Source organism: Trachurus japonicus, chromosome 6, assembly GCF_045865225.1.
Source record: "Trachurus japonicus isolate A0001 chromosome 6, Traja_1.0".
In the NCBI taxonomy this organism is placed as follows: domain Eukaryota; kingdom Metazoa; phylum Chordata; class Actinopteri; order Carangiformes; family Carangidae; genus Trachurus; species Trachurus japonicus.
In genome coordinates this window covers 32,224,042-32,251,970 of record NC_140912.1, presented here as the reverse complement: position 1 = coordinate 32,251,970, position 27,929 = coordinate 32,224,042, and the positions used below count along the sequence as shown (strand labels likewise).

General features: G+C 42.5%; 1 protein-coding gene across 3 annotated transcripts in view; it reads left to right on the top strand.

The window, feature by feature from the left end:
- The window catches only part of grm8b (glutamate receptor, metabotropic 8b), a 589,884-nt gene that overhangs the window by 446,035 nt on the left and 115,920 nt on the right, over positions 1-27,929 (top strand). For all 3 annotated transcript variants that reach the window (XM_085780237.1, XM_085780235.1, XM_085780236.1), the window contains one exon: positions 25,655-25,871. In XM_085780237.1, the coding sequence (XP_085636363.1) occupies positions 25,655-25,871 (217 nt within the window). The remainder of the gene's footprint in view (positions 1-25,654; positions 25,872-27,929) is intronic.

Here is a 27,929-nt window from a genome sequence, read left to right as displayed (position 1 = left end):
CTGGAGAATCTCAGTCTTCCTCAATCCTCCTCCTCTTCCTCCTCCCACACTGCAAAAACTCAAAATCTTTCCAAGAATATTTGTCTTATTTCTAGTCAAAACTAATCTCTTTCTAATTAAAATAAGACTAATCACTTAAAAATTAACTTGTTTTTAGATAATTTTCACTTGTTTCAAACTAATTTTCAACTGAAATAAGTAGAAAAATCTGCCAGTGAAAGCAAGTTTTTTTGTGTTTGTAATAAGAAAGAAAAACTTGCTCCACTATCAGATTTTTCTACTTATTTCTCATGCTTGAAAGAAGTAAAAAGTGTCTAAAAACAAGCTACTTTTTAAATGTGATGAGTCTTATTTTAAGCAGAATTAGATTTGTTTTTGACTAGAAATGACATTTTGACTAGAAATAAGACAAATATTCTTGGTAAGATTTTGAGTTTTTGCAGTGCACTGTAGGAGCTGAACATGCTTCGTCTCTCGTCCTTGTGAAAGTCGAAGCTGCTGCAGCTCATTCATCACCACCAGCCGATCCATCTCCCGCCGTGGCCCCTGTGTTTCATAGATCAGCTGTGTGTGTGTTTACCGTTAGAGGAGATGTTCCTGCGTTGTCTTCTGTCGGTCGATGAGCGTCTGTGCTGCAGGATAAAGAGACGATAAAACACCAGAGCTTTGTCACAGCTTCACTTGTTTCTGATCCGGTTTTGTTCTTCAGTTTTCTGTGTACCTGCTCCACCAGGGAGCTCCAGACTCAACAACAGAGATTTTATATAAAAATCCATGCTGCCCAGGTGATGCATCATAAAAAACCAGTCGCAATCAGTTGCCTTTCTTCTAGCGCCACCAAGTGGTCGACGTTTGTGCTTCTCAGTGAAACATCTCAACTCTTACGATGATTTCCCCGGAATTTTATACAAATGTTCATGATCCTCAGATGATGCATCCATAAAAAAACCAAAACAAAAAAAAAAACACTAGTGTTGCTCAAATAAAACTTTCCGTTGTTTTGGTAACGCTCCTCTCCTCCATGTGCATTTGTTTACAACAAAGCTGGGGAAAAATCAATACATTGAGCTTGGATAGTGTTACATAATGTATACGATGTTACGACGTGTGCATTTGTGTAGTCTTAACCATCATAAACAAAATTGCTGGTTACGGAGCGCGTTTGTGTTAAGTTGTGGTAAGTACACTGATGTTGCAAGGTTAGTTTTCAGCCATGAGATGCCAGGTGAAGGCAGATAACCTCCATTCTTACTCGTAACAAGTCACAAGTCACATAGTTAACTATCACAATTTGTCCGGATTTTTTTCATTAAGGTAAAAATGTAGCATAGCCACGGGAGAAATCCTGCTTAGTTCCTCTTTAATTAGCCAGTATTAGCACACTAACACCACAAACTAAGGCCTCACCTCCACATCTACTAAATTTGAAAACTACTGTATATGTATTTGGTAGAGTTGTATGTGTGCAAATGAATAAACCAAAGATGCTAACATTGCTAATATGAACCTTTGTGAGTGTGTTAGCTGCTGCTGTTAATGAAATAGCTAAAGTTAGCTCTAGCATGGCCGCAGACTTCTCTATCATTTTATTTCAACAGATAATTTCATCATAATTAACAGTGAAGACAACACTGAACAAGTCAAAGCTGGGATAGTGTTTTTGTCTCAGTTTAGCAGAGACATTAGTTTTGTGTCAGTAGAGAGGGCGTCACAGATTCAGTGTTTGTTCAGCCTGAACACGAAGCCTCAGCTGTTTAAGAGCTGTTGAATGAGACCAGATGAGTCTGAGAGGTTTGGGTGCTCATAACCAGTGATTCATCAAACTGAACAGTGCAGATGAAAACAGACAGAACCAACAGGACGGTGGAAAAAGGTTGGACACATGAGTAAATGTGTGTGTAGATCACATACATGTCTTTTCTGATCATTTCTTGTCTCCTGGGTTTCCTGAGCCTGAGTCTGCTTCACATATCACTGAGTATTGATCGGTGGTGGTCGCTGGAGCAGAAACTACAGGGCTGGAAAAAATCCTGCATCCTCTGCAGGTTTGAGGGATACAAATACTTGGATCTGTTTTCTCTGAAGTGGAGATGACAAAGTGTCGTCTTTATATTCTGACAAGGACTTTAAGGTGGTCGGTTAGACTCGCAGAACGATAAAGAACATGAACACGATGTCAGAAAGGATTTAATTGGTTAACGAGCCCTTGAATAAAATGATTTGAAGCCCCATTGGTGTTGACTAGATCAACACACTGGCTCTGATTTAAGTGTTTCTTGATCGGTCAGACTGAAGTTTTCTTGGAATTTTATTCATAAAACCAGAAACAGTCAGAGCCACAGAGGAGACGTGAACATGATTTAGTGTTTGCACCTTTTCAGAAACTCAATATTTCAGATGAAACTTAAAGGGATAGTTCACCCAAAATTCAGCAGCAACGGTATTTGTCCATATAATGGTTGTGAATGGGGTTCACTTTTCTTTGTCCAAAAAGACACACCAAAAAACATGCAAATACCTCCATAGTGCTCGTCTGTAATGTCCCTCTTGTATTGAAGCCCCGACATGAGAAATTGTTCCGCGACACAGGAAGAGCAGTGAACCGAGACACTGGGAGCTTCCGCTACAAACAAGCTTAAAACATAGACTTATTTAATTTTTTCCGGAACAATTTCTCATGTTGGGGCTTCAATACAAGAGGGACATTACATACGAGCAGCATGGAGGTTATTTGGATGTTTTTTGGTGTGTCTTTTTGGACAAAGAAAAGTGGTATCCATTCACAACCATTATATGGACAAATTCTGCTGTGCGGACCCCCCCGTAACTCAGAGAAGCCACGGAGGACTCTGAAATTCTCCCAGCTCTTAGTCGACATGAGGGTGAGTAGATAATGAGTGAAATTTAAATTTTGGGTGAACTATACCTTTAACACTGAGACGAACATCGAGGTTTCTCCTGCAACAGCTTCTGTTGTTATGTAGGTTGCTGATTTTCTCAGGTCGGCCTCAGTCTTTGCTTTCGTCCGTCCCGTCCTCTCGTGCCTCGGTGAGGTTGACGACTGCGGACGGTAACGTGACATTTATGATGCTTTTCCCTGAACGAGTCGGTCTGAGGAGGAGGAGGAGGAGGAGGAGGAGGAAGAGGAGCCGTCGTCTCAGGAGGCTGGATCAGAAGTGCAGCTAGGAGCCGTCTTCCTCCGTCTCTGTACACACTTCATGCTTCATTTGTGTTTTCCCCCTCACTCCCACACTCGTCTCTTTGTGTCTTGTGCTGGATTGTCAGGTCTGAGTGTGTCGGCAGAGGAGCCTTTTATTCTGCTGCCGTGGCTGCCTGACAGAGCAGCACCTGTGTTAGCGAGCGCTTCTTCAGGTTGAGCTAAAATATCTGACTTTTGCACATTTGACTGATCAATTTAGAGATTTTGGGCAATTTTTCTTCCTTAATGTAGCCTATTCTTTCAGAAAAGTCGAAAGAAATGGTAGAAAATCCACATTAAGATGGTTATTTTTACTTCATTTAGTCTCTTTCATCGATATCCGCAATCAGTCGTAAAAGTGCGATTTACATTAACAATCTATGGAATTTTACATTACAAGTCTTTAAAGGCCGTTTTCTCAAAATGAGTTTTTCCTCAGACTCTGAGCTTCAGCAGCACTTACAGTACAGACACCAACCCTTCCAGTTTGATCCCTTTCTATATTCTGAAGGTTTTTACAGAGGGGATTGTTGATATATCATTCACAGCCTCATTTATACAACATTTTATTCCTAAAAACATGGAGACATTTGATTTTTTTTTAGGGCTGGTCACAGTATTTTCTCATTTACAGAGTGATAAAAAGAGATATCCAAACCCCCCCCAAAACTTCTGACTCCAATATGTCAACAAAATAAAACAAGAATTTTGAATGTGGCTTTATCCATTGTTCAGATTTGGGTTCTGGAAATGCAAATTAGCGCATATTTCATTAGATATTGCCTCATTTACATATTTAAACATAAAATTTGACAAAACTTGTAATACAAAAAATATTTGTCTTAATGTAAGTGATAAACTTGGGAAGTTTCATGGTGATATCTGTTAAATTTTTTTACCCTATTCACCTGCAGTGTCTCCCCTTAAAACCGACAAAATAATCAGAATGATAACGGTCCGTTGTATTTATTAGCATCTTTGAAGACGACAAAGGACACTTTACAATGGAGAGAAGAAAAAATAAAGAAATGTAGATTAAAGCTTTAAAATACAGATAAAACACAATCATGATATTTCCATTATGGATTGAGAAAGGTGCATTGTTAGGGGGCGGAGTCAAACGCTGCCAAGATGGCGGCAGTCAGCAGCTCGCTCTGAGCTTCACAAACCGATCCTCACCCACTGTTCATAAAGATGGACGACACAACAAGTTTCAGACTTTTTACCCAGATTAAAGTCACACTTCCAGTTTTATTCCTGTCTCCACATGTTAATTGTGCAATTATCTCTGACTCTTAATCCTTATTAAAAGTCGCTCTCTCTCTCTCTGTGGCGCCCCCTGCTGGTCAGGTGACTTCCAACCCTCCCGTCTCTTCAAGTTAACGGTCATTTTTGTTTCCTGGTTTTTGACTCGTTCCTGTGTTGTGAGTTTTCTGGGTTTTTTTCTTTTCTGAGGAGAATCGGTATCGACAGTCTGACAGCAGCGTGAGCAGATGCAGGTTGGAGTCTCAGCAGGACGTCAGGATTTATTTGATTTCAGTGAACGCCGCTCCTCCTCTGGACCGACTCTGCCCCCCCCTCTCTGCTCTCTGCCAGCAGCTCTTGTGGGTTGTTAAACAGACCTTTCAGTGTCTTTTTCTCTTTGTTTCAGCGCATCAGGGAAAAAAACAAAGTCGATGTAATTCAACAACGGAGACAAAAGCAGCCGAGCAGCCGAACAAATCCTAGCCCGCCCCGCTGCCTCTCCTCCAGCTGCTTTCAGCCGACTGGTTTTGTTTGTGTGCGGAGGAGGCTATTACCTGGAAGAGTCCTTCACTGACGCTTTAATCACACTGTTCCCTCCGTTTGTCTCCAGTCTGCTCGCACACATCCAACTCCTGCGCTTTTGTGTTCTCTGTTTCCTTAAACGACTGAACCAAAGAGCAGTTAACAGTCAAGGTGATGATGATGATGATGATGATGATGATGATGATGATGATGATGATGATGATGAAGGAGGAATAAACCTGGAGAGGAGCCGAGGCCTTCATCTTCACCATCTCACTAAACTAAACCATGAAAATCAAAACTAAACCATGGTTCAGACTTTTTTAATGTGAAACTATTTTTCACCGATAGTTCGGACTATTGTAGCGTTAACATGAATTTCCCTCTAAAACAACTCCGTCTGGTAACGTTGTGTTATTATCTCATAGCGTGGTGAATGTGCAGGTCACAACTTGTCCACCAGAGCGTTTTGGAGTTGTTGGATTGTGTATTTGATGAGTTTGATGAGGTGAAACCAAGAAATCCCATGAGCCTCCGTAGCGTAGCTCTGAGCAGCTCACGGCTCTGCTCCGCCGTTCTATAAACAGCTTGCACCGACAATTAAAGGTAACGAACCTACTGCTATGACTATAGGGATTATGGCAATAGGCCCTGAACCTCCAGACCTGAGACTGGATTTTTCACCTCCACCGGGTTTGTTTACATTTCTTTAAACCAATCAGAGTTTAAAGAAATGTAAACTCCTCCTACATGCTGGTCTTCCCAGGTCCAGGTCCGTCCTCTTGGGTTTCTTCCTGGTTGTGAGTCTGGAAATCTCAGAACTTTTCAGGTGTCATGCATCGTCCACCACCACGAAACCTCTTGAAACATCAGTTCATTGGTTTCTCTTGGTCATTTTATATTTTCAGTCTTTGACCTTTAAACTTCTCTTTGCACCTGTTTTTAGTTGATTCTTGATCGTATTTTTATCTCCTCTGTTGATCCGGTCTTTTGTCATCTTCTCTGACTCTTAACAGGGAACTGGTTGAAACTCACTGACTTTGGTTGTCTTGAATCGTGTCTTTAATTAGACTCATTAATTAGGAGATTACAGGATCTTCTCAGACTTTAGTTTTTCCTCAATTCTTCATGATGCAGTAAGATCTAGGTTGTTTCAGTCTTCAGTTTTTAAAACCACATTTCTCCCTCTGTTTTTGAGATATTTATTTTAAAAACAGAGTTATTTTATTTTCCTCCCGGTCCTTCTCAGACTTTAGTTTCACTTTCAGTTGACGACTTTCAACCTGACGGTCGTTTTCTTGGAACCCACTGACTCTGTTTCTCCGGAGTCGTTCCTCCCATGCCGCCTGGCGCTGACGCTGACGCTTCCCGCTCCGGGCCGCTCGCACTCGCAGGAAGTCGGCTCGGGACGAGGAACGTTGTCGCTTCCTTTCCGCGCCCCGGGATGATGATGTCACAGCGTGTCGTCGCCACCGCTCGTCCACATTAACGTCAGCCGGCTCCTCGCGTCGCCTCCTCGCCTCTCTGCGCCGCCAGACGAGCCGTTGCCGTGGCGTTTTGGGGTTAAGCCGTGGGTGGGCCGCCACCCCCCCTCCCCCTCCTCGGCCTAATGCCGCCTGGCAGCCGTCTGCCGACACGCGGCCGGCGTCCGGCCGGCGTTCAGCCGTCACCGCGCCTCGCTGCTCGTTAACGTGACCACCTGGTGGAGGAAGACACGAGGAATGTCACTTAGATTTGACTCAAACCTTTAATCTGCAGCGTTTTAATCACATCTGTAACATCTGTAGCCCACTGCAGACTGCAACATCTGGATGCTCTGAAGTGGGAAAACCTTCTATCTCCAGCATTGGATGGATTTATTTAGGGGCAGATAGATAGATAGATAGATAGATAGATAGATAGATAGATAGATAGATAGATAGATAGATACTGTACATACATAGATAGATAGATAGATACTGTACATAGATAGATAGATAGATAGATAGATACTGTACATAGATAGATAGATAGATAGATACTGTACATACATAGATAGATAGATAGATAGATAGATAGATAGATAGATAGATAGATAGATAGATAGATAGATAGATAGATAGATAGATAGATAGATAGATAGATAGATTTAATTGATCCCAAGCTGGGAAATTACAGTGCGATAACAACATATAGGATAAGAATATAAAGAACAAACTATACATAATAAAATAGGGCAATAGGCAATACCACTGACCAGCTTCTAGATCAGATCGTTCTTGTCAAAGGGAAAGTTCATGCTCAATAAAGGTTATTCAAAAAAAAAAAAAGAATCTTTAAATCTCAGTTTTGGTCCCACAGAAGTAAGAATCTAAAGAGGAATATTTAAGCTCTGTGGTGATGATTCGCTTCAGGCTTCAGAGTCTGATATTAATTGATCGTTGATTGATAGATTGATTGATTGACCTCAGCTGATCTGTCCCATCATCCTCTGCAGCTTCCCCCTCAGCGCTGATTCTGATTGGTCCTGACAGCTCCCCTGCTGCTGATTGGTTTACTAAACCTGACTCCCCCCCTCCTCCCCCCTCCCCCTCCTGCTGTGGGCGAATCCTCCCGCCTGACTGCAGATCAGCTGAAACCTGCTGCCTGTCATCACACTGTCACTGGGACACAGACGGAGGCTCAGCGTGTCGACAGCTCTCCATCACGTCAGGAGGAGAAAGGAAAATAGAGAGCAAAAGAAACAATTCAGACGTAGATTCTCCTTAATCTACAGTTTAAAGGAAGAAAAGGGGAAAAAAAAAAAACGATTGGAGGTTGAGCTCTCGAGTAGAAACTGGAGGTTAAAATCGTTCATGAGTCTTTAAACCTCTGAAGTTGAATGTTGCTGAAGTTGTAGGAACTCATCTGATTCACATGAACCTTTAAAAGTTCATCACTTCCTGTTTGTGCAGGAAAATATCACAGGATCAATTGTTATTGGCTGCATGTGATGTTTTTAATGGACTTGATTAATTTCTGCACATGGAAGAAAAGGCAAATTTCTAGATTTTCTCTAAATCCTACAATCATGACACCTCGCTCTGAACCTTCAAGTTCAGTTTGAGTCAGTGCAACAGTTTCTAAAATCATGTGAAAACAAGTGAAACGTTTCCTGGTGTTTTATTGATGATGTTTATTAGAATCTCTTCCTGTGTGGACGAGGATCCCACCGTTTTCAGAGAAAAGTAAAAAACAAAGTTTTGTGACAATGTGACAGGAAACAGATTAAAAACCTGTTAGTGACTTTCTGACTCCACTTTCCCATCATCACCGAGGAAACAGAGTTTTATCTGTTTCTGTTTCTGTTGACTCACTCATCCGTCCATCTTTCTTCCTCTCATTCCTCCTCCTCCTCCTCCTCCTCCTCCTCTACCATTTGTGTCTGTCTAAACCTCGTCTCAGAAACAGAGACGTTCAGGTCTGAGCTGATTAAACTGATCTGAGCCGTAGTTGAACTCCTCTCAACGACTTCAAAGGCCAAACCGACTCGTCTGCAGATCTTCCTCTGATCTCACCCTAATCAGCAGCGACTCCACTTCCTGTCCGTGTCCACTCTCGTCCGGCGTCTCGAGCCGTCGGACGTCTCTCACTCATCGTTACAAAGAGACGTCTTCAGCTTCAAAGAGTGAAGCTCGACTTCAGAAAACCAGACAGAGTCTCCTGTCCGTCCAGGAGAAATGAGGCGTTTTAAGGTCCGTTGTTAAAGGCTGATCTAGTTTAGTACAGAAACTTTCCCTGTGACATTAAACGTCTCATTGTCTCTGTTTTTTTAATTTTTTTTTTAAAGCTGCTAATTTTCCTCTCCTCCGTCTGTGAATCCTCTGAACCTGCTCAGGTCCGTCGCCGTCCGTCGCCCCCGCACATAATGAGCCTCCGCTCCGCCGCCCTCCTCCAGGAAAAACCACACAATTAAATCTTCCTTGCGGTCGGAGCCCATTGTTGCCGAGTGAATGGTCAGTAATTAGTAATTGTTTGAGGCCCCCGGGGGCCGAACCGCCGCTCGCTGCCGGAGACACAGAGGTGAAACTAAAAACCCTCGTCCTCGCTGATGAAGAAGCCGAGCTCAGGTCGGACACAAAGAGAATAAGAAACGCATAAATTACAGCTTCCTATGTGAGCAGGTGGTTTTAAAACTACGGTGGCCCTGAGAGGTCAAAGCACTGCAACTTAAGAAAACACATTCAAAGACACAAAGATATTCAGAAAATAGTTTAATCAGTTCGACAAAAAACTCCCAACACAACAACAGAAGTGTTTCTGGAGGACACAATAAAGTGACAGACTAGGCTAAAGGCTAATGCTAAGCTAACAGCAGTCCATGTGATCAATACCATGCGAGTTCTACACTGCAAAAACTCAAAATCTTTCCAAGAATATTTGTCTTATTTCTTGTCAAAATGTCTCATTTCTAGTCAAAACTAATCTCTATCCACTTAAAATAAGACTCATCACCTAAAAATGTACTTGTTTTTAGATAGTTTTCACTTGTTTCAAACAAATTTTCTCTTGAAATAAGTAGAAAAATCTGTCAGTGACAGCAAGTTTTTTGTGTTTTGTAATAAGGAAGAAAAGCTTGCTCCACTGTCAGATTATTTTAAGTGAAAATATGCTTGAAAGAAGTAAAAAAGTGTCTAAAAACAAGCTACTTTTTTTGTATGTGATGAGTCTCACTTTGAGTATAATGAGATTTGTTTTTGCAGTGTAATGAACCAAACAAACTCAGCTTATTGTCAAACCCACTAACAGGAAGCTGTCTGCAGGCCCCAGACCGGTCCCTCGCTTTATCGTGCCCCCGGTAACACTTCCTGTTGTGTTGTTGGGAGTTTGTGTCTTTGCATGTGTTTTCCTATAGGTTGTTTTGACCTCTCAGGGCCACCGTAGAAAACAACCTTGAACAAAGCCGAACCAACACAAAGGGAAACGGTTCAGCTTGTTGATCACAGACGAAGCTCCACTGAGCTTCATTCACAGATCTCACACTCACTCTGGTTGATCAGTCGTCATAGCAACATCTTCTTCCTCCAGTTGTTTTGCACTAGATGATGATGATGATGTCGACCTACAGATCAGCTTCTCCAGACGTGTTGTCGTCACCGTTTTTCTTATTTATGTCAGGATTGTGTTTGAGGTTTGACTCCATGAAGAAGCACAAACATTTAAGTTTGTTGTTTCTCTGAGTCACTTCCTGTTTCCAAACCCGACCTGAGTGACTCTGGTGCTTTAACACAGTTTGAACAGTTCTGTTTTACACCTGAAGATCAAAGGAAACGACACATAAATCTGGATAATTGGCGATTATTCTACAACAGTGAACTAAAAAAGCTCAGATTTAAGTATTTGAAACAGTTCACGGTTTAATTTTGAGCAAAATGAACTCAAACAAAAACGTCGTCGTGGAAGATTTTTCCTAGAAAAAAAAAAGAAAAACGGCTGCTCAGCTCCAGGAAGGTGGAAAAGTCTGGAGTCAGTTGAGTGATGTCCTGCAGCGGCAGACGATCATTAAAGCCGAGAAACGATCCGAGCTGACAGAGCGAGGTTTCCCTCGGCAGGATGGATGGATTTCAGGAGGAGGAGAGAGCGAGGGATGGAGAGGGAGAGGGGGAGAGAGAGGGAGCAGATGCAGCAGCTGATTCTCATGGTCATAAATTAAAATCGTCGGGTGGACGCTGACGCCGGAGCTAATGAGCAGCAGCAATGAAGATAAATGTTGTAAACAGCGGCGGCTCGTGTCAAGGTGAACTGATCGAAAAACCAACAACATCTCATTTAGGTCGGAGCTAAACGAGTGTGTGTGAGGACGAGCGTGGAAAGGCTCCGAGCCGCGGGAACGCTCACACTCCAATTAGAGACACACACACACACACACACACACAGAAATAACATGTGTAACTTGAGGTTTTTACATTTTAAAACATTGAAAAAATGTCGTCCCCTGAACATCTCACATGCTTACCCTCGTTAGACGCTACAATTTACAGATGTAATGTGAACGCCTCAGATTAGATGGATGCTTAAATCAACATTTGTTCCCTAAACGTCTCATATGCAAAATGTTGGTAGATGATTCAATTTACAGATGGACCCTAAACATCTCACATGCTTACTGTACCATGAATTAGACACGACAATTTACTTACAGATGTTTGAACACCTCAGATTGCACTTACAACATGCGTCTCCCAAACATTTCACATGCAAACTGTAGGTAGATGATTCAATTTACAGATGTCCCCTAAACGTCTCATATAAGATGCTTTTATTAACATACAGTATGTCCTATAAACACATCTTGTACCAACTATTGGTAAGCGTTTCAAATTACAGATGTAGCCTAAACATCTCACATGCTTACACTCGTTAGATGCTACAATTTACAGATGTTCCCTAAACGTCTCGCATGCTTACACTTGTTAGATGCTGTGATTTACAGATGTACAGTAATGTGAACGCCTCAGATTGTAGACGGATGCTTAAAGGGATAGTTCAACATTTTGGCAAATTGGCCCATTGCCATAATCCCTATAGTCATAGCAGTAGGTTCATTACCTTTAATTGTAGGTGTAAGCTATTTTTAGTACAGCGGAGCGCAGTAGCTGGCTGCTCAGAGCTACGCTATGGAGGCTAACGGAATTTCTTGGTTTCCCTCATTAAACTCATCAAATTCAACATCCCAAAACTCCACAGCGCTTTTGTAGACAAGTTGTGACCTGCACAACCACCACGCTATGAGATAATGACGGAACGATACGAAACGGAGCCGTTTTCGAGGTAAATACAGGGTAAATACGGAGACTGCTTGCTGAAAAACTGTCCCTGAACGCAACGCGCATCAGCGGTTTTGTATGAATTTACCTCGAAAACTGCTCCGTTTCGTATCGTTCCGTCATTATCTCATAGCGTGGTGGTTGTGCAGGTCACAACTTGTCTACAAAAGCGCTGTGGAGTTTTGGGATTTTGTATTTGATGAGTTTAATGAGGGAAACCAAGAAATTCCGTTAGCCTCCGTAGCGTAGCTCTGAGCAGCCACCTGCTGCGCTCCGCCGTACTGAAAATAGCTTACCTACAATTAAAGGTAATGAACCTACTGCTATGACTATAGCGATTATGGCAATGGGCCAATTTGCCAAAATGTTGAACTATCCCTTTAAATCAACATTTGTTCCCTAAACGTCTCATATGCAAACTATGGGTGGATGTTTCAATTTACAGATGGACCCTAAACATCTCACATGCAAACTGTAGGTAGATGATTCAATTTACGGATGTCCCCTAAACGTCTCATATAAGATGCTTTTATTAACGAATGTCCTATAAACACGTCTCGTACCGACTATTAGTAAACGTTACAGATGTTCCTATCTCACATGCAGACTAGTGGGAGATGTTTTTAAACACCTCAGGTTGCAAACTATCAAACTCTTTAATTAACATGTGTCCCCTGAACGTCTCACATGCAGATCATTAGTAGATGTCACAATTTTCAGATTTTCCTAAACATCTCATACACAGACTGTACTACAGTAAGATGCTTTAATTAATATGTCCCCTGAACACCTGAACCTGACATGCACAGGTAGACATTTCAATTTACAGATGTCACATAAACATCTCACATGCAAATCCTATACTTCAGATTACAGGTGTAACTTAAATGCCTCACATGCAGTCTCTTGGTAGATGTTTCAATTTACAGGTTTACAGAGGTCACTTAAACACCTCACATCCAGACTGTAAGATGCTCTAATGAACATATGTCCCGTAAACACCTCCCATGTTTATCATTGTTAGATGCTACAATTTACAGATGTTCCCTCACACATCAACACATCAACACCTCTTTTCAAAAGATGTGACGCAGCCTTAGATGAACTTTTCTTTACATTAGTTAAATATTATGTATCTAATATTCTAAGCTAAGATGTTAAACATGTTATTTCCTGCTGCACATTAACAACAGGTTTGATTCCCTGCAGCAGACCGCCGCTCTGTCTCGTCTGATGAGATGAAATAATAAAAAAAAAAAAAGAAACCTGACTCAGAGAGTCTGTGATTCAGACTGTGGAGCAGTGAAGTGGGTCAGTCAGTGTTTTTCAAAGTGGGACAGCCCAAATAAATAATGTGTAAAAATACACTTACAATGCAGAAAAGGCAGCGGAGCCTCGTGACGCCTTCGCTGACTGACGGAGACAGTCGCTCTCTGGGGTTTCCTCCTCACAGCGAGTCGAGTGGACAGAGAAAAAAACAACAGACAATCATTCAAATTAACATTTTAATGGTTTTAACTGTGTTTATTTATTATTTTACATCCAATATGACACATAAAGTAGAATAATCATGCATTTTTAAAGCCCTTTTATCAGCTACAGTGGCGACCACATGTTCTATATGTTCATAACAGGAACCCAGTGAAGCCTGTAATTATATAACATCAATAATTGACCAAGCGGAGGGCAGCGCGCGGTCGCTCTCTATAAGTTATAAATGTTCCTACATGTTTCTCACCTCGTCTCAGAAGAAGCTGCAGCTTCTCTCAACATCTGCTCCGACACGTTCACTTCAGGTCTTATATGTAAATTAAGTTGCACTAATTAGACAAATTAGATTCTCCTCATTAAACCTGTCGCTTGTTGTCGAGTCTCAGAGAATCGGCTCAGTGGGAAGAGGAGGAGGAGTCGATGTTCTCGTCTCTGAAGATCTTGTTGGTCATGTATTCGGTCTTGTTTTCCTGCCGGAGAATAAATCTGGGTCTGTTCCTGACAGTTTTACAGTATCGTCCAATTTACTGTGTGTACTTTGTATTTTAAAGACAAGTTGTGACCTGCACATTCACCACGCTATGAGATAATAACACAACGTTACCAGACAGAGTTGTTTCAGAGGGAAATTCATGCAAAACCGTTGATGCACGTTGCCTTCAGGGGCAGTTTTTCATCAAGCAGTCTCTGTATTGATGATGATGAGTGAAACCAAGAAATCCCATGAGCCTCCGTAGCGTTGCTCTGAGCAGCTCACGGTTCTGCTCCACCGTTCTAAAAATAGCTTGCACCAACAATTAAAGGTAACGAACCTACTGCTATGACTATAGGGATTATGGCAATGGGCCAATTTGCCAAAATGTTGAACTATACCTTTAAAGATCACCAAACCACGGCCTCTGACCTCCACCGTCCAAACTAACATCAGTGCAGCTCTGTCAGACTTCTAGATGATTGATCCATGAGCTTGAGTTGGTTTATTGACAGGAAGTTGTTGGTTAAACCTGCTGTTGTTGTAGATGTTAGTAATGTGCTCCAGTTCACTTGTGTGTCCTTTATGCTGCAGGTGCATCACCCGTGAAAACCCCTATGTGGGAAAACTAGGATCAGATTACAACTAGATTATTGATCTGGTCCAAGGAGATACATCTATGGAGGTGTATAAATACATATACAGGATTGTAACCATGAACAAAGAGATGTGAGTGTCTGTGTTGTGGCTGGCAGCTGTTTTTATTTTTATTACATTAATTTGCTTTGTTAATTAATGTCTAGTTAAGCAGAAGCAGATTATATAAGATTATTCTTGTCTCTGCTCCTTTTCATTAAATATTAGTGTTAACATTTTAATTGTTTTGTTTGTTAGACAAATCAAACTTAAGATAAATGAATAAATAAATAATCTTTAGTTTCTTCCATAAAACATGAAATGACAGTTGTTAATTGGAGTTTATATAAAAGGGATTCTCTGGCTGCTCCTTGAACTAGTGCCAATTAAACAGGATTATAAAGTTTATATGAACAAAAGCATTATGTAAAAAACTTGTATACGTATATGTAAAAAGTCCTGCAGGACTTCCTCTCTGATGTTGGACTTGATCAGAGGTCTTCTTGGATCCTGGATCCTGAGGTCTGTGTTGGGTTTTTGGGTCCTTCGCTCTGGTTTGTTTCCAGTTTCACTTTCCTCTGTGAGGTTCATGGTTCTCAGAGCTCTTAGAGTTTGGCCTGATGAGAAGCTGCAGACGTGAGGGACCAGGTGTTGGGATGTGGGCTGGTCTAGTGGACATAAAATCACATGGGACCAGGATGGACCAGGATGGACCAGGATGTGGGCTTGTCTGGACTTGGGAGTTGGGAAAACACGAGCATGAGGAGAATCAAATATCCAAAAAGGGGAGAGAATTCATTTTATCAACCCAATTAAAATCCCACAACAAACCTTCACTGTTTAAAGGGACAGCAAGGAGTTTTCTTTTTGTAATAGAAGAGTCTCATATTAATGTGGATGAATCTACGTTACCACTTGTTAATGGGTCCATTTTCAATAAATATATTGTTTTGTCTTTATCGTTATGTTGTTATTATTTAGTGGTCGACTCGCCCAGCATTTCCTAGTTTCGGTTTCCCGGATGCTGCCCGGCGAGTCATGAGAATAACGCCGCCGAATCACCGTTTATGGTCGGAACTACGACGGTATGTGATCGTCTTCCAACCTCCAAGAATTTCACCGTGCGCACAGAGGCTCATGGGAGATATAGTGAAATCACTTTGCTTTCCAAAACTCCTCGGAGTCTCTTTAATAAAGAAACTTATGTTTTGGTCCTACTTGATCTTCATCAAAAGTCTTTCACTTTTCTACACACCTGCATCTAACCTCTTCGATTTGCAAATACTTTTCTATATCACTATGTTCTGATAATGAATCCAAAGAAAAGAAATAAAACACTTTCAAAACTTGACCTCGATTCAAACATCAGAGAAACTTCAAATCACTTTTGGAGGGAAAAGCAAAGACAAAAATATAGATAAAGCAATTAGCCTTTAGTACAGCATTGAGGTTTTCCCCAGTGGACGGACAACAATGTATGAAGGTCTCTGCAGCATCGACCAGGATCAGGAGAACCTTGTTAGGACATACGGACGGTTTCAGACCAGTTCTTCATCCTGGACCAGGACCTTCTGAGGAGGAGAAGAAGTAGTAAACATCTCCAGCTCTGTTGAGTCTAAACCATCTGAAGGTGTGAAGGCTCAGACGACGACCCGTTAACATCTGTTCACACTCGATGGTCTGTTCCAACTAGGGCTGGGCGATATAACGATCTCGATAGGGGATCGCGATAAATCTTTGAACGATTTCGATAATAAGCTATGGCCCTATTCCTCGATATCACATGAAAGTAAATATGCGCGACAGCAGCCGGCCACACTTCCGTCTGATACTCCGCCTCCTGTCCTGAGCATGCAGAGCTTTTTTGAGCTGCTGCAGCTAAAGGGAGGAAGGATAAGATGGATAGATAGATAGATATACTTTATTGATCCCAAGCTGTGATAAAGTGAAAGTTGTAAAAGAGGGAAGAAATGAGTGGAGGTGGAGCCGATGGCAACTGAAGCGATTGTGAACGTGTGGAGCATCAGTTCGTCTGTCCCGGCTAAAGAAGCCTGTCAGTGTGGAGTCAGAGCAACCTGATGATAGCCTACCACGGTCAGAAAGTGGAGGAAACACGGAGCTGCTTGTGACGTTTATTCTGCGGTAACATGTCTGTTTGCTCATGTACAGTGTGAAGAACATGCGCTAGGCTCAGGCCCCCACATACTCCGGCGTATTTGACTCCGCGGATGTCCGCGCGCACTCGAGGCAGACGAGGACCCAAAGCGGGCGTCCGCCGGTCCCTTCCGTGCAAAGCTCAATATTTATGACCGCGCGGACTCAATCTGTTTCAAATGTGATACTGTATGCTTGCCTATGAAACCGCAAAAGTCCGCGGACAGTGCGCGCGGAGTCAAATCCACTCACAGTATGCGCCGACAGCCTCTCTCCCTCCCTCTCTCTCTGTCAGCGCCGCGCGCACACACACACGGAGCGTCGCGTCGGAGCGGTGAAGTGAAACAACAACCTGCAGATCACCTGAGTTGACGTGAACTGCGCTCGTGGTTACAGAGTCAGATCAATAAATAGGCTTTATGCACAGCTCCACTACTTCCTGAGCTCAAACAGGCTCCTTTCCTTCCTGTCTTACATTATTGGACAAACTGATGAATCCAGGTGTGTCTGACAGTTGTTGTGACTACTGAGGTCAGAGTCAGACACACCTGGATTCATCAGAGTGGGCTCGGCATAAAGCCTGGTGTCAGAGTAGCTAAATAGCTAAATATTTGTCTACAACCTGTTCAAATAACTAGAAAGACTAAAGCCTCATGATTGACACATTTTAGAGCTGATGTATGGTAGAAAAAAGACAACAGAAAACAACAGCAACAACAATGTAAATCAAATCAAACTGTGGATTATTGAACTGTTCCACCCTTAATGAACATTAAAGTGAACTCATGTCATCCTCCCAAACTGAACACATTCTCTGGTTTCTTCAGGATTCAGTCAGGATGCTGCTTGAACTGGCAGCGGCAGCAAAAAATACATATCGAGACGATATCGAGAATCGATCAATATGGAAAAACATATCGTGATAAAGTTTTTTGCCATATCGCCCAGCCCTAGTTCCAACATCAGTCCACTCGGCGCCAAACGCCCACGCTCACATTTCCATATCTGTGTATCCATAATGCAGCAGCTGCTCTCCACACTCCACTGAGCTGCATGATGCACAACACGAGTGGAGGACCGAGCACTTTACATCATCACCCCCGAGGCCCGAGACCAGATCCACGGAGAGACCAGGACAGAATCCCAACGCTGAAGCCAAGATGGCGTCTTGGCTTATACAGGATGGCGAGCCAGCAGCGGGACGGACTCACTGGACGGAGCTCAGAGCGCCAGCAGGACGCCGGGCGAGGACGACCGACTGTGGCGTCCATCATCGATTTTTATGTCCAACCGCCGGCCGGTTTAGTGTTTCTCAGATGGACGAGGACAGCTCCCGGTTATTTTTAGGAGAAAACTGATCCCTGTGCATTTGTTCTGAGGTTTGTTACAGACCTGGAGAGTTGGACCGAACAATAAAATGCAATAAAATAATAAAATAATCATTTGAATCAGATGGAGAGCAGCCAGTTCACAGACTTTTATTTTGAAATTCTGGTGGCGATCCAGGAGTCTTCAGTGATGTTTAATCTGACAGGATGAATTTAGAGGGAGTGTGTTTGAATAATGCAGCAGATGAAGATGTTTAGAGAATATTTCCATGACGATGATGATGATGATGATTGTTGTGGTCACTGGTCAGATGTTTATTCTCATAACTGTGACTCAGCTCAGAGGAATCATCTGTTTCTGTTTTACATACATTACAGAGAGTCAGCACAGTGCTGAGGAGGCTGGAGGTCAAAGGTCACGGCCTCGGTCCAGGTTTTGGTTTCACATCTGCACCTGAACAACCTTTGTTGTCATGGTTACAGCAGGAAGCGGCGCATATTTTTCATTTCTGTGTCTTTGAGTTGTCACATTTCCAGTGTGTTAAAGAAGAGAAATCCTGAAGAACAGATTAAAGATGCAGCCTTCATTTTAAAGGGATAGTTAAATATTTCGGCAAATTGGCCCATTGCCATAATCCCTGTAGTCATAGCAGTAGGTTCGTTACCTTTAATTGTCGGTGCAAGCTATTTTTAGAATGGCGGAGCAGAGCCGTGAGCTGCTCAGAGCTACGCTACGGAGGCTCATTATGGGATTTCTTGGTTTCCCTCAATCAAACTCATCAAATGCACAATCCAACAACTCCACAACGCTCTGGTGGACAAGTTGTGACCTGCACATTCACCACGCTATGAGATAATAACACGTTACCAGACAGAGTTGTTTCAGTGGGAAATACCGAGACTGCTTGATGAAAAACTGTCCCTGAAGGCAACGTGCATCAGCAGTTTTGCATGAATTTCCCTCTAAAACAACTCTGTCTGGTAACGTTCTGTCCCATGAGCCTCCGTAGCGTAGCTCTGAGCAGCTTGCGGCACTGCTTCACCGTTCTAAAAATAGCTTGCACTGACAAATAAAGGTAACGAACCTACTGCTATGACTATAGGGATTATGGCAGTGGGCCAATTTGCCAAAATGTTGAACCTATCCCTTTAACCAAACACACACATGCTCCTCGAAACATTTTAAATCTAAACTTTATTATTCAATTCTCCAATGACGAAACGTGAATCGTGGCTGTTCGAGTTCCGTATTTGCTCTTTTCCCAGTTTACGTTTTGTTTCCGTTATTCTGACCAGAGTGAGTTGTTTCCAGAGTCGTGTTGATGACACTCGAATTGTCAGTGCTGTTATCTCTGCTGTGTGTGTGTGTGTGTGTGTGTGTGTGTGTGTTTGTTCAGTCTCTTCAGATAAAACCCAAACAAACAGGAGTGTGTTGCTTCTTCTTGTGCTGTTGTTTCTCTGATCGTCTGTGAACCTCGGCTTCACCTCGTCTCCTCCTCTGAGCTTCAAACGTCCTCTGAACCGCCGGAGACGTGTGACCTCGGTTCCACAGGAGTGAGTGTGTGTGTGTGTGTGTGTGTGTGTGTGTGTGTGTGTGTGTGTGTTGTGTGTCGCCTTATAATGAGTTTCCTGTGAGAGTGCGTTTCATGTGAAGAGCTTCAGTTTCTCTCCTCTTGTTCAGTGGAGCTCAGCTGTTTGAACGATTCAACCAATCAGGACGTTCCTGTGTTTAAATATATATATTTAAAAGAAATAGAAGACAGATGTTCGAGTGCTGCGTTTAATTTAATCTGGAGAAACCGGCATTCACATGGACGTAATGTGTGTTTTTTTTTTTTCTTTTACATGAATGATTAATGGCGCCGGCGTTTCCTCGTCTCTTCATCCGTGTAATTATTCATCAACGTGGCAGGTTTGTTTTGTGGAGGAGCCGTTGACTCACACAGAAACGCGTTCAGAGCTCAGTGTGACGTAAAATCGCTTCATCTACAAGAAACAAATGTGATTTAATCAAACCGAAGAGGAAATATCTGAAAACTGTTTTTAATCTCGTCTTTAACTCATGTGAGCGTTGTGCCGACAGAAAACCGTGTAGACGATGTAAAGAAGCAGCAGAGTGGAAAATAAACACGTAAAGTTTGATTAATTATCTATTGATTATGGTAAAACAAATCAGAATCGGTGCAGCGGATTCAGTCGATGTGTCTTTGTGATGTCAGTAACCGTGCCGACGATGCCGAATGTTTATTATTATTATGTCATACAGTAGGAGCTGTAGAGTCGGGGTTTGAGGAGAAGCTGCTGTGGGTCGTTTGTGTCCTGTGTGGCACCATGTGGAGCAGTGGGTAGAGCAGGTGCCCCCATATGCAGAGGCTGCAGTCTTTGCTTGTTGCAGTCGGCCCCAGTTCGAATCCTGCATCGGGCGGCCCTTTGCTGCATGTCATTCCCCCTCTCTCTGCCTTGCCATTTCCTGTCTCCCTCCACGATACTATCAAATAAAGGCAAAAAACTCGCAAAATAAACTTAAAAAAAAAAGTCCTGTATGTTTAAGGGATAGATTAATTAATTAATTTATTGATCTGGTTGATTGATTGATGGATGGATGGATGGATGGATGGATGGATGACAGGACATGTGATGTTCAGGAGAAGAAGAGCTGAGGTGAACGATGGTCCATGAACGCAACACGTCTGTTTGAATCCGAGGATTTTTAAGTGATGAATTAAAGACAGAAACTTTGAGTCCAGTCTGAACCCTGTTGGACCGGGATCAGGATCTAGATTAGGATCAGGATCAAAAATAGGACCTAGACCAGTACCAGGATCAGGATCAGGATCAGGATCAGGATCAGGATCAGGATCAGGATCAGGATCAGGATCAGGATCAGGATCAAGACACAGTGAACAGCTGTTTTACCAGGAGGATGAAGTTGGTTATCGTCACGGAGACGGAGCGTCGTCAGTAAACAGAGACTTTACTTTAAATCAGAGCATCAGGTCGTTGTCGTGTTGTTGTCGTTGCCGTGGCGGCGGCCATGATGGACGGGTTCTGTCTCCTCATCGACTCTGAGCTCAGTGGAGCAGAAACCTGGACGCTGCTGCAGGAAGACCAGCATCCATCACTGTCACAGGGAACAGAAGAACAGCTGACGCCTCAACACTGGTCTGTCCTCAGCCTGAGACCTGGACCTGGACCTGGACCTGGTTCAGGAGGTCCCACCGGGCCGACGTAAAGGTCCACCAACGTCCCGGCCACTGAGGGACCATGAGTCCATCTGAGGCCGTTCACACCTGGTCCAGGTCCAGATCACTTCTGCTGGTCCCACAGAGACCAGAGACCAGGACCAGATTAGAGTCCAGAGTCCCAGACCTGAGACCAGAGACTCAGACCTGAGACCAGAGACTTGGACTAGATTAGAGTCCAGAAACCAGAGACCAGAGACCAGAGACCAGGACCAGATTAGAGTCCAGAGACCAGGACCTGAGACCAGAGACTTGGACTAGAGTAGAGTCCAGAAACCAGAGACCAGAGACCAGAGACCAGAGACCAGAGACCAGAGACCAGAGACCAGAGACCAGGACCAGATTAGAGTCCAGAGACCAGGACCTGAGACCAGAGACTTGGACTAGATTAGAGTCCAGAGACCAGAGACCAGGACCAGATTAGAGTTCAGAGACCAGATCACTTCTTCTGGTCCCACAGAGACCTGAGACCAGGACTGGATTAGAGTCCAGAGTCCTAGACCTGAGGCCAGAGACTCAGACCTGAGACCAGAGATCAGGACTAGATTAGAGTTCTGAGACCAGATTTAAGACCAGAGACTTAGACCAGAGACTTAGACCAGAGACTAAGACCAGAGACCAGAGGCTGAGTCCAGAGTCCAGGACCAGATTGGAGTCCAGAGACCAAGACCAGAGACTGAAACCAGACACAAGGACCAGATTAGAGTCCAGAGACCAGATCGGGGAGCCAAAGACTCTTCAGTCTTCACACAGCAAAACATTTCCATCTCCATTGACGTGTCTCTGATCTGTCCAAGGTGGAAGGTTTGAGGCAGCAGACCACAGACCTGTTCAGGTGTTCAGGTGTTCTCTGCTGCTGTTTCAAAATAAAAGCCCGTTCACCCTGACTCTGGACTAACAGAATGTTTCAGGTCGAGGGAAGGAACTCGTTTATCTGAGAGAGTTTGAGAATCAGAACTCGGAGCGACTACGGCAAGCTGCTGATGTCAAAAAGCAACAATCATCATTACTGAGTTTCTTCTACACAAACTCCTCTTCCTCTCCTCCTGTCGTTCTCACTATGGCCACTAGATGTCGCTTGGCAACAAAACAGGACATAATTCTTCACTTTTTGTTGTTATCGACTTTTCATTGTTTTCTAAGTCATTAACGACATCACACTTTACCTCCAGATTTTAATATCTTAATTATTGTTTTTTAGTGTTGACGCTTTTTTGATTGTACTGCATTTGAATTTCTTGTTTCCTGTGTTGAGGAGCTTTGAGTTTGTTTTACTCTGTGACGTTGTAAATGAGTCTTTACCTCAGTGTGTTGAATAAATCACCTGCTGAACAGACGACATGATGAGTTCACGGGTCGTAGGAAACGTTCACCTGTGCAGGTTTTTCTCCAGGTGTGTCCTTAGTGTTATTAAAAGGTCCAGAAACACCAGCGGTGGTGGTGTTGTTGTGTTGCCGTGGTCCTTGAACGCAGCAGCAGCAGCAGCAGCAGCAGCAGCAGCAGCAGCAGCAGCAGCAAACCGGAGGAGCTGATGTTTTAATGGAGCAGCAGCTGAGTGAACATCAATAACTGATGCTGCTGTTTATTCAGACCCACAATGCATCATTAATGCTAATGGAGCGGCCCCCACCACGTCCCCATGCAGCTGCTGTGTGTGTGTGTGTGTGTGTGTGTCCCATCCAAACCTCATATCTGACAGACAGAAGTTGCAGTGTTTAGTTTTAGAGCAGGACACTGATTTCCCATCATGCTCTCTGATTGAACACAGATGTTGTTTCATCAGCTGCTTTTTCATCGTCTCCAAAATTAGACGAAAAAAACAAAGAAAAACAGTGGCGTTTGTTTCAGCAGATGTTTCCTGAAAGTTTAGAAGCTTTGAAATGTTTCAATGTAAAAAATTTAGTAAAATACAGTAAAATAAGTTTGGTTGAATAATAATTTTAAGATCTTTATTTTAAATCTGAGAATCTTAATCCACACTAATCTGAAATAAAAACTAAATGGAAGTTTACAATAAAATAATAATAATGTCTGAATATTGTACTCCTCTATAGGTTTTAAAGGTTTGATAGGAGCCAGGAAATACATAAAACCTCAAAATGAACAACAAAATGTGTCAAAACATCCGTTCAATAGCTCCATTACTGTAGAATAATAATAAAAAAAAACACTGAGAATAATGAGAAAATCTGAGACCATTTTAATTTTAGCAAAAGGAAAGACGTCTATTACTTACCTGAAATAAAGGTGTGGTGAGATCAGGTCTATGAATCCAAATCATTGTTTAAAACACTAATTTTTTACAACATGAGTTCATCGAAAGTTTCCTCCTGAGGCTGAAACACATTTTAAGACGTTTCAGTACAATAACATGACAGGAAATGGGATAGAACCCAGATAGATGTCCTTTTAATTTAAACGAGGGCTTTTAATTTGAAACATCATTGCAGGAAGTGACTGTAATTTACAAAGTAGAGTTTGGAGTGGGAATTAAAAAAAAGGGAGGGGAAGGTTAACTGAGGAACACACTTAGATTTTCTTTTCTTTAAAACTTTATTTGTAAAGCCAAAAGTTTCTTTACACAATAAAATACTCGCATCATTTCAGTGTCAGCTTTTGGCTTTTGTTTCATCTGAGACTTGTTGACTTCCTGAACTCGTACACACCAAACTGGAGGCAGGAAGTGAGTAAACAGTGTGTTTGTAGAGATTTAAACAGATCGAGTCTGAACCTTAAATCTTGACCTTCCTGTTGTTGTGTTTCCTGTCAGAGCGGCGCTGGTGTTTGGCGTCGGCTCTGTGTGTGAATTAAGGAGGCGGATCAGGTCGTAGCTCGGCGGCAGAAAGGCCGACAGGCGGGATAATGGCCCTTTAGAGAAGGATTGAAGGGCTGATTGATTTCACTTCAGTCAGAGGCCGAGGCGTCGGAGGGCTGAGCGCCGCCGGAGCCTCATCAGGATTCAGAGGAGGAGGGAGGGGGGATGAGGGGGGGAGGAAGAGGGACGGCCGCCGCCTGACAGCAATACAAATGTCAGTCAGGCCGACAGGAGGCAAATTAAAGGGCCATACTGTAAACACACGGCTGTCGCTGCGACGACAGGTTCAGAGCTGAACACAAACGACTTATCTGAGACTGAAAGAAGTTTTTATTCCGCTCTTTATCTGATGGATGAAGCTCTGGAACGTTTTTACATTTGACATGATGATGGAAAAGCGCTGTTGTTGAATCAGCAGGTCATAACAATTACATAACAACAAAAATAACTCTTTTAATTAGATCCTGTAGTAATTAAACATTTTAATCTTTATCTGCTTGGACTCCTGGTCCCAGTCTCATTATTATTAAGATTAATCACTTTAACTCAGTGAAGCTGAACCAAAGTTCAACATAAAAACTAAACTTTCATCTGAGTTTATGGAGATAAAACTGTTAAAACATCAACAATAGTTTGTTTTCTTTGTAGCTTGAGCTGCTGATATGTGTCTTCTATTAACTGAAGTGGTTTATTATAGTTAACGAAAGCTAAAATTAGCAGCGAGAAAATAATTTTAACTTTAAACTAAATAAAAACTACGATGAACGATGCAAAATGAACTGAAACTAAACTGAACTGCAGATAAAATCACTGCGGACTGTTCAGTTTGACTTGTTGTGGTAACAGGCTTCTTCCACAGGGGAGCAGCAGAGAGGATGTCTGCTGCTGCATTTATACCACAAGAAGAAGAAGAAGATAAGCTTAGCGTGCATTTCATGGTTGGCTAGAAATGTCTAAAGTTGCTGGAAGAAAAACACAACAGAGCTTCTACAAATCGGGGCTTTACTCCTGATACCTGAAAAACTAAAACTAAATCAAAACTAAACCAAAACTGATTTTAGTCATTAAACTAACTAAAACTAAACTGAAATTAAAAGAAGGAAAAAGAAAAAACTAGTACATTAAATTACAAATGAAAATTTCCAAAGTATAATAACATTGCTTAGGTCTTAACTTAAATCTCAAGTGTCACATTTAAGTATAATGCTGCGTTCAAGACAAGCTGCAGGTTAATAACGCGGAGGAGAAAAAACTTGGATAAACGTTTTCACATATTATGGCTGATTGCTGAACACAAAATATATGCAGTAGCAATTTATGTTTAAATTTGAAGCAGATAAAGATGCGTGAAAACATTGACGAATAAATTGTTACAACTCCATTCTTACTGTTAACGATGAGGGCCGCCATGTTTAAGTCGGAAAATCGGAGCTCTGAGATGATAACTCATTTCCGAACTGTAATTTCCGAGTTTGATGCCGTTCAATTTATGTTTCACAAGTCGGAGCTTGTTTTTTCCCATTTTCCGAGGTGTCTTGAACGCAGCACAAAACGTAACAGATGGAGATTTTTACAGTGTCATCAATCTGACACAAAAACGTAACAAAGAGATGATTTTGAAAACGTTTCTTGTTGTAATATTTGGACACGAGATCAAATGTGACATAAAACGGTTGTCGTGATTTTATTATCCTTATAAACAGCGGTGCATTCTGGGTAATCTGTCCCTGACGAGCCTGTGTCTCCGTCCTCCGTGTCTCCTCAGATCCCTCAGATCAGCTACGCCTCCACGGCGCCGGAGCTCAGCGACAACACGCGCTACGACTTCTTCTCCCGCGTGGTTCCTCCGGACTCGTACCAGGCCCAGGCCATGCTGGACATCGTCACGGCGATGGGCTGGAACTACGTGTCCACGCTCGCCTCTGAGGGAAACTACGGCGAGAGCGGCGTCGAGGCCTTCGTCCAGATCTCCAGGGAGACGGGTAGGAAAACGTCCCTTTGATGTTTCTAGAGTAAAAATTGTTGATTTTATAGCAAGTTAGAAACAGGGGACGTTTCTGCTTTTCTCAGAAAATCAGCTCCTACTTTTGAATGGGAGTTAATGAGAGGAAAGGTGGGAACTGGCTGCACTCGGAGGCTCACAGTTCAAATTCTGTTAGTCTCTCTGCCTTTTTGCACACATTGGGAGAGACAGGACAAGTTTGTCTACAAAAGTGGAGAAAATTGTGTGTCTAGAATGTAATTTGTGGCCGTGGCGACAGGTTAGAGAGCGAAGTGTCAGAGGATTTTCAGACCCTCTTTCACTCTAGCTGATGATGTCACCCACTCTAGGTCTGAACATTCCGTGCCATTGAATCCCATTATAAATTTAAATTTCGTCAAAAATGATCATGAACTGTTGAAGGGTACTGATCAATAATGGTAGAAGATATGAAAAAGTTGAATGCAACGTGAATACTTAGTTTTGTGAACGTTTTAGAAGTAGAATGAAGTCTGTAGATGAAAGTATGTTGAAGCAGTTGAAGTTCAAAGGAGGAGAAGATTTGAAGAGTTTGAAGACTGTTTCAATGTATTTCAATGTGATGATGGGAGGTCACATGACCAACTCTCGATGTAATTACACAGGAAGTGGACGGCGGTCGGTCACTGGGAGGTGATCACACCCGGCTCTCGCTGATTAAAAAGTTATCGCTGCTCCAGACGAGTGCCGACATTCATTAGATCCTGAGTGTGTGTGTGTGTAGTTCAGGTTCTGCTGTAATTTGTAGGTGAGTCAGAGATGTGGGTTTTTCATTTTCTCCCACAGCCCAGAGACATGATCACTATAGGTTTGACAGACAGGCGTTCAGGTGTTAGCCCCGCCCTCTGTGAGCTGCGATTGGCTCCTGCACAGATAATCAATAGACAGACAACAGATCAATGGTTAAACACCCACAGTCTTGTGTGTTAAGTTACAGCAGTGTTGTTGTTGTTGTAGTTGTTGTTGTTTTAACAGCAGATCATTACTCAGCTTGTGCTAATTAATCAGCTTCATTGATCCATGCTGGATCAGCTACGGTAACTACAGCAACCATGGACCAACAGTCAAAGCAAATCTCCAACCTGGAGCTCTGTAATGAATGTGTACGGTGGCCCAGAGGGCTCAAGAAAGAAAAAAAAAACTCACGTAATCTGAACAAAACATCTGTTATAATTTTCTGCAATTATAAAAGATTATTTTTGTGTCGTCAAACTGATGACTATGACATTTTGTGAATTTGCAGCTCACTTGTGTATTTGCACTGCGTGTTTTTTGAGCTCTCAGGGCCACCGTACATTTGCCCTTTATGGATATTTTTGTCTATTGTTTTTAACATTGTCAAACTATAACAGCAGTGTTGATGCATATTGAAAAAGAAATTCAAAATCAAAAGAATTAGAAATAATCATGTTAGCTGCATTTGTCAAGTCAGTTTTCCAGTAAAACTAGAGTTAAAGGAGAATTCCGGCCATTTTTGACCCCTAAACTGTTTTCCTGGTAGTAATGTCTTTCCAGGGTGTTTCAGAGTTCGGCTGTCTGAGGTGAGGGACTACATGCAAAGACACAAAGTTTATACTGTTTATACTGTACACTATATGACTTCAGTGGTGTCTCTAAGGATTCCAGTCATGTACCAGAGATATTTGATTGTTTTCTGAGTGTTTGTTGTGGTTGAAAGAATTCCCCCCATAGGTTAGTGCTGTCGCTAGTGCTAGCGCCGTCTAGCCATGGTGTAACTCCGGTTTGCCTGCATCAGCGTTTTTTGCTCCCCCCAACACTGGGTGACCATCAGGACAATGATTTAGGGGTCAAAAATGACCAGAATTCTCCTTTAACTTTAATATAAAAATCGACATTTATGTTTATAAAATGAACTCCACATTCCACATCTTTGTTCTGCACAAAACAAAACAGTTACATCCTCTCCACACTGTGCTTTTTACGACCTGAACACACACACACACACACACAAACGCACTTCCTGTTCTCTCAGCAGCTCCTGTCCACTGATTTGTTTCAG